Here is a 12368-nt window from a genome sequence, read left to right on the forward strand (position 1 = left end):
ACACCCCAGGGCATCCGCAGGCACAGACGGGCACAGGCAGGGCCACACGCCCTCACACTCGCAGAGAAAACGGACACCCGTGAGCAGAGATGCAGGCACACAGGTGTGAGGCACTTGTGCGCACACTTAGGTTCAAACACAGAAGCATACACACAGGGGTTGGGGGACAGACAGTGCATCTCCCCCGGGCACATTCCTGGAGACACCCGGAGACACAGGAACGCACCGCCATGCAGGCGTGTCCACAAACACGTGAGGGTGCTCTGCTACCCCCGCACGGGCAAAGACCCAAGTGCAGGTCCTGCTCCACACCCGCACAACATGCGCAGTGTTAGGAAAAGGCGACCCAGACACACATCCTGCGCAGAAACACAGCCGGCCCCAAACACACCCTCCTTTCAGACACTCACGCACCACGGAGACTTAACTTTTGGAAACAGCCCCAGAAAAATACTCCCACACCCCCCTCCCTGGAGTGCACAGAATTATTCCACAGGAAACCTGCCCAGGTGTTCAGGGGACCCCCACCCAGCCCCATGTGAAGTCATGCCTCAGCGAGGGCCCACCCCAACGGGGGTCTCCCCAGACTGCAGGTCTCTGAGCTGTTCCTCCCACTGCCCTGGCCCACCCAGCGCTCCAGACAGGTCCCAATTTCCCCTACTCCCTCCAGACACATGTGGAGACAGGAGGCACCTATAGACACCCAGAACCCAGAACCCACCGCTCTGGACCAGGTATGTGACCAGGTGTCACGGGCTTTCCGAAGCCTTTGCCCACGCAGAGCCCTCCTCCTGGAAACCATTCTCCCGGCTGGTCCCCTTCCTGCCCGGAAGGTTGCCCCCTGCTCTGGCCTGGGGCCCTGGGCGGGCGGGGGTGGGTAGGCTCGCAAGAGGCCTACTCAGGCTCTTTATTTCTTTGTGCCGATATCAGCCAAGCCCCGGTCTTTTCTCCAGCCCTCACTTCCCTGTCACTTCGCTAAGTAATAATTTCCATGTCCAATTCCATTTCTTTTCTAGTTCTGAAACCTCTGAGCTATCAGCAAGAGGATAGTTCACATGAAAACTAATTACACAAAATCAATATTTAATCACAGCCCAGCAACCTGATCCTGCAGAAAAATCCTGTTAAAACTCCGCCGCCCTATACAAATACTTCTTCCCGATGCTTATTTATGGACCCCATTTTTTGGTGGGGGTAATTTTCATTTTTAATTTCAAAAAGAAAAAAATATCTGTGGACATCCACAACAGGGAGGTCCCAGGAAGGGCCTTAGATCTGAGCTTGCTACAGCTCTCTGAGTTTTAAAGTTGGAGGTTTTGTATTGTTTGTTTTTATCTGTATTCCTTTTCGGCGGGGGGGGGGGGTGGGGGGGGTGGGGGGGGGTGTTATTTTCTTGGGGAGCCCCTCCAGACTCTGCTTGCTGCCTCCCCTCGGCCTGCGTGGAGCCCATCCTCCTGGCATTTTGATTCCAGGACACCCCAGCGGCTGCCTGCCTAGCAGCACCTCCGGAGAGTCATGATTCCGCGCGCCCGCCGTGCTAACTTTTTAACTCCCGCCCGCGACGGTGGAGTGCTTAATCTGAGGTTTTTAAATAAAAAGGGCTCAGGGGTTGGTTTTATTATAACGTTTATTTCATTTCAGATTTCATGCGCAATTTAGCAAACGCTAGACAGACTTGGGCGATAAACACTTTCTTTTGTGGGGGGAAAAGGCATTTTTATACACCATGCTTAATTTTATTTAGATTTAATAGCGATACCAGGGCACTTCAAAAAAGTTCTTTTTTTTTCCTTCCCCTTCTAAGAACGCTGGTCTGCTAGCAAAACCGCCTCGTGCTATTTTATGGCAGGGAAAATAGACGTTCTCCCCTTCTCTCCCTACACACACTTTAGGGATGAACACACACACACACACTCACACACAGAATAAACACCTCCTGTACCCTCCATCACCTCTAACTCCCAACTTCTAATTGCAAGATAGATTTCAGCCTCAGTGGAGATCAGGAAGACCTAAACATTTTAAATAAGATTATTGGGATAAATATTTCATAAAGAGCAGGGCAGATATTAAATTACTCCTATTGATTTTAGTATCACAACCCAATTCCGTTCCTTGGCCTCTTCAGTTTAATTGATCTCTTAAGGAGGCCGTCCTCGCGCCCGCAGAGGGCCTGGGCCTTGGCCCGGCCGCCCGCAGTGGGGTGCTCCGGACAGCGCGTGCGTGCGTCCTCCGCGCGAGGGTTTTCTCGGGGCTCCCAGCTGCCTGGCCGCTCTGGTGCTGGGCTCATCGGATGTGTCCCCGATAAAGTGGCCGAGTGGTCATGGCTCCTCCTGGCGGAAGCTAGCGACGGAGAACCGGGAACCCCAGACAGTGGGGATAGGGAACCATTGTGCGCGCCCTAGTGAGGGAGGAGCGAGCACGCGCCCGGATCTCTCGAGGGGAACCCTAACTTCGAGGTTCCCCGTCTGCTTTCACCTCCAGGAAAATCTGAGGGCCGGCTAACTTGGGCGCCACTAGGAAGCAGGCGGCGGGGGAGAGCCGAGGGTTCGCCCCAGGGCTCAAGCGCAGTCGTCACTTAGCGACTTTCCGTGGCGAGTCCAAGAGAATTGCCTGGCGACCCCATTGTCTGCGCGCCCCGCACCGCTTACCGCCCACCTCCCCGCCCCCTGCCCACCCCGCAGGTCTCGCTTCAGTTGGGGGTGGGGAGTTGGTAACTGTGTAAGTGGGAAGGGGGGTGAACAAAGCCAGCTCCCGCCATTCTCCGCCTGCGCCCTCTCCAGCCCGCGGAGCCAGGAGGCCAGGGCGCGCCCCCAGCGCACTGGCGCCGGACCCCGAGGCGAGACCGGCTCGAGGGACCCCGGAGCGGGCGAAGTGCGGGTTCGCAGCGGGGGCCTCAGCAGCCAGCACCCAGGACCACCTTAAGAGCGAGCCCCGCCCCGGACCCGGAGCTCGGGCTGCGCTGATTGGTGCAAATGTAATGGCTGAAATTGATTGCTGAAATGCAAAACTTGTTGCTGCTTCTCCCGGCGCTGGGCGAGAGGCAGACACAGAGAGGGGAGCCGAGACCCTCGGAACGCCCCACGCAGAGCCCCCCCGCCAGCCAGGAGAGGGGTACGCGGACCCCCCAGAGGTGCCCCCGCCCCCCCAATCCGGGCTCCGAGAGCGCAGCCGGAACGCCTTAGCCTTCTAGCCCAGCGTGGCCCCCCAACCCGCGTACGCCCCCCTCCCCGGGTCCGAGGGGGACTGGCGAAGCACCTCGGCGCGGAGGCAGGGAACCCGAGCCTTGGAGCGACCCAAGCCCTCGTCTCGCTGCCCGTCCGCGCCTGGAACGGGGCGCGGAGCCCCCCGCGAACTCAGAGACCGAACAGCGGACGACAGAAGCGGCAGGCAGCGGACGTGGCCGCGAAGCGGCGCGCCGGGGTGCAGCGCACCAGCCGCGGAGCAGGGGAGCGGCGCCTTCCCCCAGCCCTCCGCTCCAACCCCGGGCCCGCCGCCTCCCCAGCCGCGCTGCGCCCTCGGCTCGGGGGCGGGCGCCGGTGATGCCGAGCGGAGCCTCCAGTCCTCCGACCCGCTGAAGAAGCAGTAGCCGCTCGCTTGGGGCCGCCGGGGACTGTGCGAGCGGATCGTGCTTGGAGGAGGCTCGGGCTGCGGAGCGCGGGGACTCCGGGGGCGGGGGGAGGGACCGCTCTGTCCGTACCCCGGCGCCAGCCGCCGCTTTCAAGGGTCTCCCTGCTCGGTCCCTTAGCAGCTCCACCACGGACTCCGGCAGGCTTGCGGCGGCGTCCGGGGCTCCCCACTCGATCCAATCGGACTTAAGAAGGTGATCGCTCTGTTCTCCCTCCTTCCTTCCCGCCTCCTTCCCCCCACTTAACTTTTTGTCTCCACTCGTCCGCAGCTCCGTCCCCTCCCCGCAAACCCACCCGCGGCTGTGCCCACGGCCCGGGGCATGGGCCCCCCAACACGGCTCCTGGAGGCCCCGCGGCGCCGCAAGATGTGAGAGGCCCGCGTGGGGCAGAGGCAGAGCTTCGCGAGAGGAGCAGATAACCCACACGCCTGGCGAGGTGGCGGCGCGCGCTGCGCCCCCGCGGTGCTGAGCGTCCCGGAGCGTCCAACCCAGCGCCGGAACGAGTAGCTGGCCGGAGGCGCGCCGCGGAGAGCAGGCTGTCATGCCCTATTGATCCCCCCGCCCCCCGCCAAGTATGTTTGGGCTGGACCAATTCGAGCCCCAGATCAACAGCAGGAACGCTGGCCAGGGCGAGAGGAACTTTAACGAGGCCGGACTAAGCATGAACGCCCACTTTAAGGCCCCGGCTTTCCACGCAGGGGGACCCCCTGGCCCGGTGGACCCTGCCATGAGCGCGCTGGGGGAGCCCCCGATGTTGGGCATGAACATGGAGCCTTACGGCTTCCACGCGCGCGGACACTCGGAGTTGCACGCGGGGGGGCTGCAGGCGCAGCCAGTACACGGATTCTTCGGAGGCCAGCAGCCGCACCACGGACACCCAGGAGTCCACCACCCCCACCAGCATCACTCCCACTTCGGGGGCAACTTTGGCGGCCCGGACCCAGGGGCCTCGTGCCTGCACGGGGGTCGCTTGCTTGGCTACGGAGGCGCCGGCGGCGGCCTGGGCAGCCAGCCGCCGTTTGCCGAGGGTTACGACCACATGGCGGAGAGCCAGGGGCCCGAGAGCTTCGGCCCGCAGCGACCCGGGAACCTTCCGGACTTTCACAGTTCGGGCGCCTCGGGCCATGCCGTGCCTGCCCCATGCTTGCCGCTGGACCAGAGCCCTAACCGAGCCGCCTCCTTCCACGGCCTGCCCGCCTCCAGCGGCTCCGATTCCCACAGTCTGGAGCCCCGGAGGGTGGCGAACCAAGGAGCCGTCGACTCGCTGGAATACAATTACCCGGGCGAGGCGCCCTCAGGACATTTCGACATGTTTTCGCCTTCTGATTCCGAGGGGCAGCTGCCTCATTATGCGGCTGGCCGCCAGGTTCCCGGGGGCTCTTTCCCGGGTGCCTCGTCCATGCCCAGAGCTGCAGGCATGGTGGGCTTGTCCAAAATGCACGCCCAGCAACAGCAGCAGCAGCAGCAGCAGCAGCAGCAGCAACAGCAGCACGGCGTGTTCTTCGAGAGGTTCGGCGGGGCCCGCAAGATGCCCGTGAGTCTGGAGCCGGGGGTAGGCTCCCGACACCCGTTAATGCAGCCTCCTCAGCAGGCGCCGCCGCCCCCGCAGCAGCCTCCCCCGCAGCAGCCGCAGCAACCGCAGCAGCCGCAGCCGCCGCCGCCCGGTCTTCTGGTCCGACAAAATTCGTGCCCTCCTGCGCTCCCGCGGCCCCAGCAAGGCGAGGCGGGCACGCCCAGCGGCGGCCTGCAGGACGGGGGCCCCATGCTGCCCAGCCAACACGCGCAGTTCGAGTACCCCATCCACCGGCTGGAGAACCGGAGTATGCACCCTTATTCCGAGGCTGTGTTTAACATGCAGCACCCCCCTCCGCAGCAGGCGCCCAACCAGCGGCTGCAGCATTTCGACGCGCCCCCCTACATGAATGTGGCCAAGAGGCCGCGCTTTGACTTCCCGGGCAGCGCGGGAGTGGACCGCTGCGCGTCGTGGAACGGCAGCATGCACAACGGCGCTCTGGACAACCACCTCTCGCCCTCCGCCTATTCGGGCCTACCCGGCGAGTTCACGCCGCCTGTCCCCGATAGCTTCCCCTCGGGGCCACCCCTGCAGCACCCGGCCCCGGACCACCAGTCCCTGCAGCAGCAGCAGCAGCAACAGCAGCAGCAGCAACAGCAGCAGCAGCGCCAAAACGCGGCCCTCATGATTAAGCAGATGGCGTCGCGGAATCAGCAGCAGCGGCTGCGCCAGCCCAGTCTGGCCCAGCTAGGCCACCCCGGGGACGTGGGCCAGGGCAGCTTGGTGCACGGCGGCCCGGTGGGCGGCTTGGCCCAGCCGAACTTTGAGCGTGACAGCGGCGGCGCGGGCGCAGGGCGCCTGGGCACCTTCGAGCAGCAGGCGCCGCACTTGGCGCAGGAGAGCGCGTGGTTCCCAGGGCCTCATCCGTCGCCAGGTGACCTGCTGCCTCGCAGGATGGGCGGCTCGGGCCTGCCGGCTGACTGCGGCCCGCACGACCCTGGGCTGGCACCGCCCCCTCCGCCGGGTGGCTCAGGGGTGCTGTTCCGGGGCCCTCTGCAGGAGCCGCTGAGGATGCCCGGAGAAGGCCACGTGCCCGCGCTGCCCTCACCTGGCCTGCAGTTCGGGGGTAGCCTGGCCAGCCTGGGCCAACTGCAGTCGCCCGGGGCTGGGGTGGGGCTGCCTAGCGCTCCCTCCGAGCGCCGGCCCCCGCCGCCGGATTTCAGCGCGCCCGCGCTCGCGGGCCAGCCTGGTTTCCCGTTCGGCGCGGCAAACCGGCAGGCCACGCCGCACAGCGGCCCGGGCGTGAACTCGCCCCCGAGCACGGGTGGGGGCGGCGGCAGCACGGGCGGCGGCGGCGGCGGCGGCGGGGGGGGCGCGTACCCGCCGCAGCCTGATTTCCAGCCCAGCCAGCGCTCCTCGGCCAGCAAGCTGGGCGCGCTCTCGCTGGGCTCCTTCAACAAGCCCAGCTCCAAGGACAACCTGTTCGGCCAGAGCTGCCTGGCTGCGCTCTCCACCGCCTGCCAGAACATGATCGCCAGCCTGGGCGCTCCCAACCTCAACGTGACCTTCAACAAGAAAAACCCGCCCGAGGGCAAGAGGAAACTGAGCCAGAACGAGACCGAGGGCGCGACCGTGGCCGGCAACCCGGGCTCGGATTACTTCCCCGGAGGGGCTGCTCCTGGGGCCCCAGGGCCCGGAGGCCCGTCGGGGACCAGTAGCAGCGGCTCCAAAGCCTCGGGGCCGCCCAACCCGCCCGCCCCGGGGGACGGCACCAGTCTCTCCCCGAACTACACCCTGGAGTCAACGTCGGGGAACGACGGCAAGCCGGTCCCCGGGGGCGGCGGCCGGGGCCGGGGTCGCAGAAAAAGGGACAGTGGTCACGTGAGCCCCGGGACCTTCTTCGACAAGTACTCTGCCGCGCCGGACAGCGGGGGCGCCCCCGGGGTGAGCCCAGGGCAACAGCAGGCGCCGGGCGCAGCCGTCGGGGGAAGCTCCACCGGCGAGGCGCGCGGGGCGCCGACGCCTCACGAGAAAGCGCTCACGTCGCCGTCGTGGGGGAAGGGGGCCGAGTTGCTCCTGGGGGACCAGCCGGACCTCATGGCGTCCCTGGACGGCGGGGCCAAGTCGGACAGTAGTTCCCCGCACGTGGGCGAGTTCGCCTCGGACGAAGTCAGCACGAGCTACGCAAACGAGGACGAGGTGTCTTCCAGCTCCGACAACCCCCCGGCCCTGGCCAAAGCGAGTAGGAGCCCTCTGGTGACAGGCTCGCCCAAACTCCCTCCCCGTGGGGTGGTCGCCGGGGAACACGGACCGAAGGCGCCCCCGCTGGGCCTGGGCATCATGTCTACGTCTACCTCGACCCCCGACAGCTACGGCGGCGGCGGGGGCGCGGGCCATCCCGGCACGCCGGGCCTGGAGCAGGTCCGGACCCCGACGAGCAGCAGCGGGGCCCCGCCACCCGACGAGATCCACCCCCTGGAGATCCTCCAGGCCCAGATCCAGCTGCAGAGGCAGCAATTCAGCATCTCCGAGGACCAGCCCCTGGGGCTCAAGGGTGGCAAAAAGGGGGAGTGTGCCGTCGGGGCCTCTGGCGCGCAGAATGGCGACAGCGAGCTGAGCAGCTGCTGCTCCGAGGCGGTCAAGAGCGCCATGAGCACCATCGACCTGGACTCGCTGATGGCCGAGCACAGCGCCACCTGGTACATGCCCGCTGACAAGGCCTTGGTGGACGGCGCAGACGACGACAAGACGCTGGCGCCCTGGGAGAAGGCCAAACCCCAGAACCCCAACAGCAAAGAAGGTATAGCATCCTTCCCACCTCTCCCAAACCCGCCCCGCCCCACTGCAGGCCTGGAAGGCTCCAGAAAGGCGGAGGGTCCTTGAGGTTAGGAGAGCACAGGCTGCCAGGTAGATTCTGTTTCAACAGGGTGGTAAGAACTGAGGCGGCAGCCCTTTGGGGGTTATTGTGAATCCCCGTCTTCAAGTTTTAGCTGGCTTGCTGGTTGCTCAGAGGACCAGGTCCTTTTCCTTTTACCCTAAGACTCCTCATCCTCAACATTCAGGCTGGTTCCACTTTTTAGGAGTTGTGTCCATCCCCCTCCTCCTGGCAGGCCACCTGGGAAGTTGTGTTGATGTTTCTCTACCTTCTCCTAATCAGCCAGCCTCCAGCCTCAGTTCCCTTTGGTGTGCCAGCATCCTTAGGAAAGAAAGTTACCAGCTCTGGTGTCGCCAGGCAGCACCACTCAGGGGCGATGCCTAATTTGACATTTGTTCCTAATGAATAGCTGTTCGTCTCTCCTTAACTCCTAGAGTTTCCTTGAAAAACTAGGGACCTGTCTGGGTCGCAGGACACAGGTGGACTTTTCAGGGTGTATCTCCTTGGCATCTGGTGGGGGGGCCGGGGTTGGGGTGGGGTCTGCTTGGCAGAGAGCGGACCCCTCAGCCAGGGCATCATTTGTGTATGGGGATAGGATATATCTTCTTAAGACACAAAGGACCCGCGTTTGTCAATATCTCCCCTGGCTTTTGTGACAGATGTCTGGACCCAGCTCTCGTTTGCATTCTGAGCACCCCCTCCCCACCAGGCCCGGAGGCCTTAAAGGTGGGTGGGATGGGGGTCAAGAAATGGACCACCATTGCAGTTAAAGGAATATCAGTTTTTTTAACCTAAAGATGACTGGGCTGCAGTAGATATCCATTTTATTATAATGAGGCCTTTTTTTTTCCGTACAGATAATGGCTTCTTAAAATTAACATCATTTTTTTCCCCCCATTCCTACCTTTTTCTGTTCAACCCTAGTTGAATCCCCTTGGTGTCACCAGATGGAATATTCCCGTGCAGCCAGTGGCCGGACTTAAGCTTGTCTTTTACAAAATCCACCTCCTGCTTCTTGCCCTCTCCTAGAGTTCTCTTCCTCTGACTTGGTTTTCCTGGTCCTCCCCACATCCTGCCATCTCTTGACCCTGGGTTTGAGGTGAGGGTAGGTTTTAGGAGAACGGGGTGGGGGCAGGGGCGGGAGGAGGAGGGGAAGTGAAGCAGGCGGGGAGTTGGGTGGCTCAGAAGTCGGGGGGCGGCGGGCGCCCGCCCGACCGGGTAGCCTTCCCGCTTGGGTTTTCTAATTCATGAATACGTCCGCGCCGCTCTTCTCTTTGTTTGCCTACCGCCCAGCCCGGGACGCCGCGCTCTCATTTGAAGCCGCGTTTAGCATGCACAGCAGCCGCTGTGCCCAGCATCAGCATTCTGCAGGCTTCTCCCGAGCAAGGCCATAAATTGGTTAGTTTGGGACCCTCGGCTGCTTCTCCTCCCCCCTCCCCCTTTTGAAAATGGAGTGGGACTTAGCATCCTGCGCGCTCGGCCCCCCTTCTCTTTTATTTTCTTGTACACAACATCTCGATCCGGTCGATCGATAGCTGGTTAGCACAAATCGCAGCCCCTGTCACTTCTACCTGGCCTGGCTTGGCCTGGCCGCCCCTCCCCCTTCCCCCTCCCCCCCCATAATTAACAACATATTGGCCAAAATGGGGTGAGAAAAGTTAAAAAAAAAACAAAAAGCAAACCTGATTTAGAGAATTAATAAAGAAAAACCAGTAGCACTTTGCCTGCGAGCCTTTCGAAGGCCCTTTTTTAATAAGATTTTTTTTTAAGGTGCCACACCACTCTCTCCCCAGTCCAACTAGTTTTCCTTTGCAGAAAAAAAAAAAAATGCAGGGGGCTGTGAATGAAGAAATGTCGTTAAAGAAACGTTTTGTTTTGTTTGTTTCATTATCACAGTCAGGCGAGGGAAAATATTTTTGGGGATACAGATGCTGGGCACGTTAAGGTTGACTTCCCCTGTGAGCTGAACGCGGCCCTCCCCTGCCCAGGAGAGGACAGGGACTTCCTTCACAGACCGGGCCAGCCCAGCCGCCTGAGAAGCCTGGGCAGGGACACCCACTTGACCTCCTTTGTTTTCCACTCTCTGATGTGGGAAGGATAGTTTCCTAGATAAAGCCCCGAATTGAGGTCACTCACAGCTTCTGCAGCCTTGGGGCTGCTAGTTAAGGCTTTATAAGGTATGTGCATCCGATTTCTACTCCCTTACTGGTAGTAAATAAGGATGATTGAACTTTTCATTATGATAACACCGTGCAGTTCCATCTGTACATGCTGTATAAATAGGTACACAGAGCCTTCAGCAGGGTCCCGAGCCCCCCGGCTGAAATTCAGAGTGAAGTGTGCCACTTCGAAATAGAGTTAAAACATTTTTTTTAAGGAAAACATTCTGCTGCTCCTTAAGCACCGGCCCGTGGTCCCCCCAGCCATGAAGCAGTGGTGTCCCCAGGCTTTAAAGGTACCTTCTCTAGGTTCCAGCCCTAGCAAGCACTTTCTGTCACCTCCCACCCCCGCCCGCCAGCCCCTTTCAGGCAAAGCTCATTTTTGTAATGATATTTTATTTTGTCACGCCATAAAACACACCCGTCCTAATGTGATTAAATATTAACACCGTTTCTGAAATTCTTCGCTCCGATGGCAAAATCCTAGCCGGTATTTAACAAAATGATCCGTGCTCAGATTGGAGAGAACGAAGAAGTCTTCAGAACTGCACCAGCCGTGTAGCCACTGGGACGTGCCCAGATTGTCTTATGGGGCTTAGTTGTCTTTTGGAGGGGAGGGAACTCGACTGGCAAGTTGCATTTCTCGCAAAGTCTAGGCCAGAATCACATGCGATGATGATTTTTTTACGAGGAAAGTGAACTTTTCCAAATTATGGTTCCTCTGACTTCTTAACCCACCCAACAACTTTTCTATAATGAAACTCTGCATCTTATCGAGGGGGTTCTGTTTGCACAAAGTTGGAGTGGGGGGAGGGTGAGGTTGAAGAAAGAAAGAAAAAAAAAACCAGCCTGAGTTTGGGCCTATTCAGACATCCATTAAATTACTGAGGATTACATGAATTTGAAATTAGTTTGCAAAATCGCCCACCTATCTTTGTAATAGATGTGTGGCTATGGAGGAATTTCCAAACAGACAGAGAAGGAGAGACAATGTTAGATTGTAGAGAAAGGATATGAAGCCTAAAAAAGGGTGTTTTCCCCTCTCCTGCCCTTGACGATTTTCAAAACTTGAATTAACCGTGGTCTGTAATAAGTTTGGCCTTGCCAAAGTTCCATTCCGTGGGTTGCTCTCTATCTTGAGGTCCCGAGCTGTCTAGAAGCGCTCTTTCACACACACTGAAATGGGAGAGCTCTCTGTATACGCTCTGCATACAATCCTGCCCTTTTTGGAAGTATGATGTTTTTACAATGATGTGGGAGAAATTTTTGGAATTTCATGCTTCTCTCCGTGTTCCAGTTGGAACACAGTCAGTGCTGAGAAATACTAGGCAGGCAGGATCTGAACGTTGAATCTCCTTAGTCTAGGAGCAGGCCTGGGGGAGGCTCGCAGGGGGGATCCTAGTGCTATTTTTCTGAGTCGCTCTCCCCCCTCCCCACACTGCGGAGAGAATTTTTAAGGCTCACTCAAACTTGTTTTGGGAAGGCAAGGAGCCTTGCTCTCCCGTTTCCCTGCGAAATGAGCCAGCCCCGGGTTGCATGCCTTCATGGGACTTTTGCGCCTCCGGAAGATGTAACCCAAAACTTCGCAGGTGTTAATCAGGAGTAATGTAAACAGATAGGAGCCCGCTTTGTGCCGCGAGGATGGGGCCTGCCCACTCCCTGGCTCGTCCGGGACACACTACTACCGTTCTTTGGTGCTTGTTTAATATTTCATCGGTGTAATAAACCTGTCTGCTTTGCCCGCCTCCCCACATAAAACCCCAACCTTGTGCACATCTACAATTATACATTTCTACTAAACGTTAATAAAGGACAGGGATGTTTTAAGGGGCTGAAGCTTATCGCTGTTGAACTTGTCATGGTTTCTGCCACTGGATTTTTCTGACTGTTTTGCTTTTAAATAGCCACGGCCTTCTAATATGTAATATCTACTTCTATATCCTTATGTATATAAATATAGTCCATTTTTTTGTAGATTGAAGGCCTTTCCTCAAGGATATCTTCCTTTCATATAAATTCATTTCGATTGCTTGCGAGGCCCCTTCAGACCGGAAGTAAGAGTCTGTTGAAATGTACTTCTGTTTTATTGAGGTTTCTAGGAAAGGAGCAAGGGTTCGTTAATCTAATTTCTCTTTCTAGCAATGAAATTCTCTGATTCCTGATATGATTTTGTTTGCCTGACAGAGGTATTTA

The 12368-nt window shown here is 59.2% G+C and overlaps 1 protein-coding gene across 1 annotated transcript in view; it reads left to right on the forward strand.

Moving 5' to 3' along the window:
- The first annotated feature begins 4174 nt into the window (after nucleotides 1–4174).
- MN1 (MN1 proto-oncogene, transcriptional regulator) overlaps nucleotides 4175–12368 on the forward strand; it is a 44219-nt gene continuing 36025 nt past the window's right edge. Inside the window, exon 1 of the mRNA XM_008529716.2 lies at nucleotides 4175–7941. Within this exon, the coding sequence (XP_008527938.2) occupies nucleotides 4203–7941 (3739 nt within the window). The 5' untranslated portion in view covers nucleotides 4175–4202. The remainder of the gene's footprint in view (nucleotides 7942–12368) is intronic.

Source organism: Equus przewalskii, chromosome 7 (genome assembly GCF_037783145.1).
Source record: "Equus przewalskii isolate Varuska chromosome 7, EquPr2, whole genome shotgun sequence".
NCBI classification, from domain to species: Eukaryota; Metazoa; Chordata; class Mammalia; order Perissodactyla; family Equidae; genus Equus; species Equus przewalskii.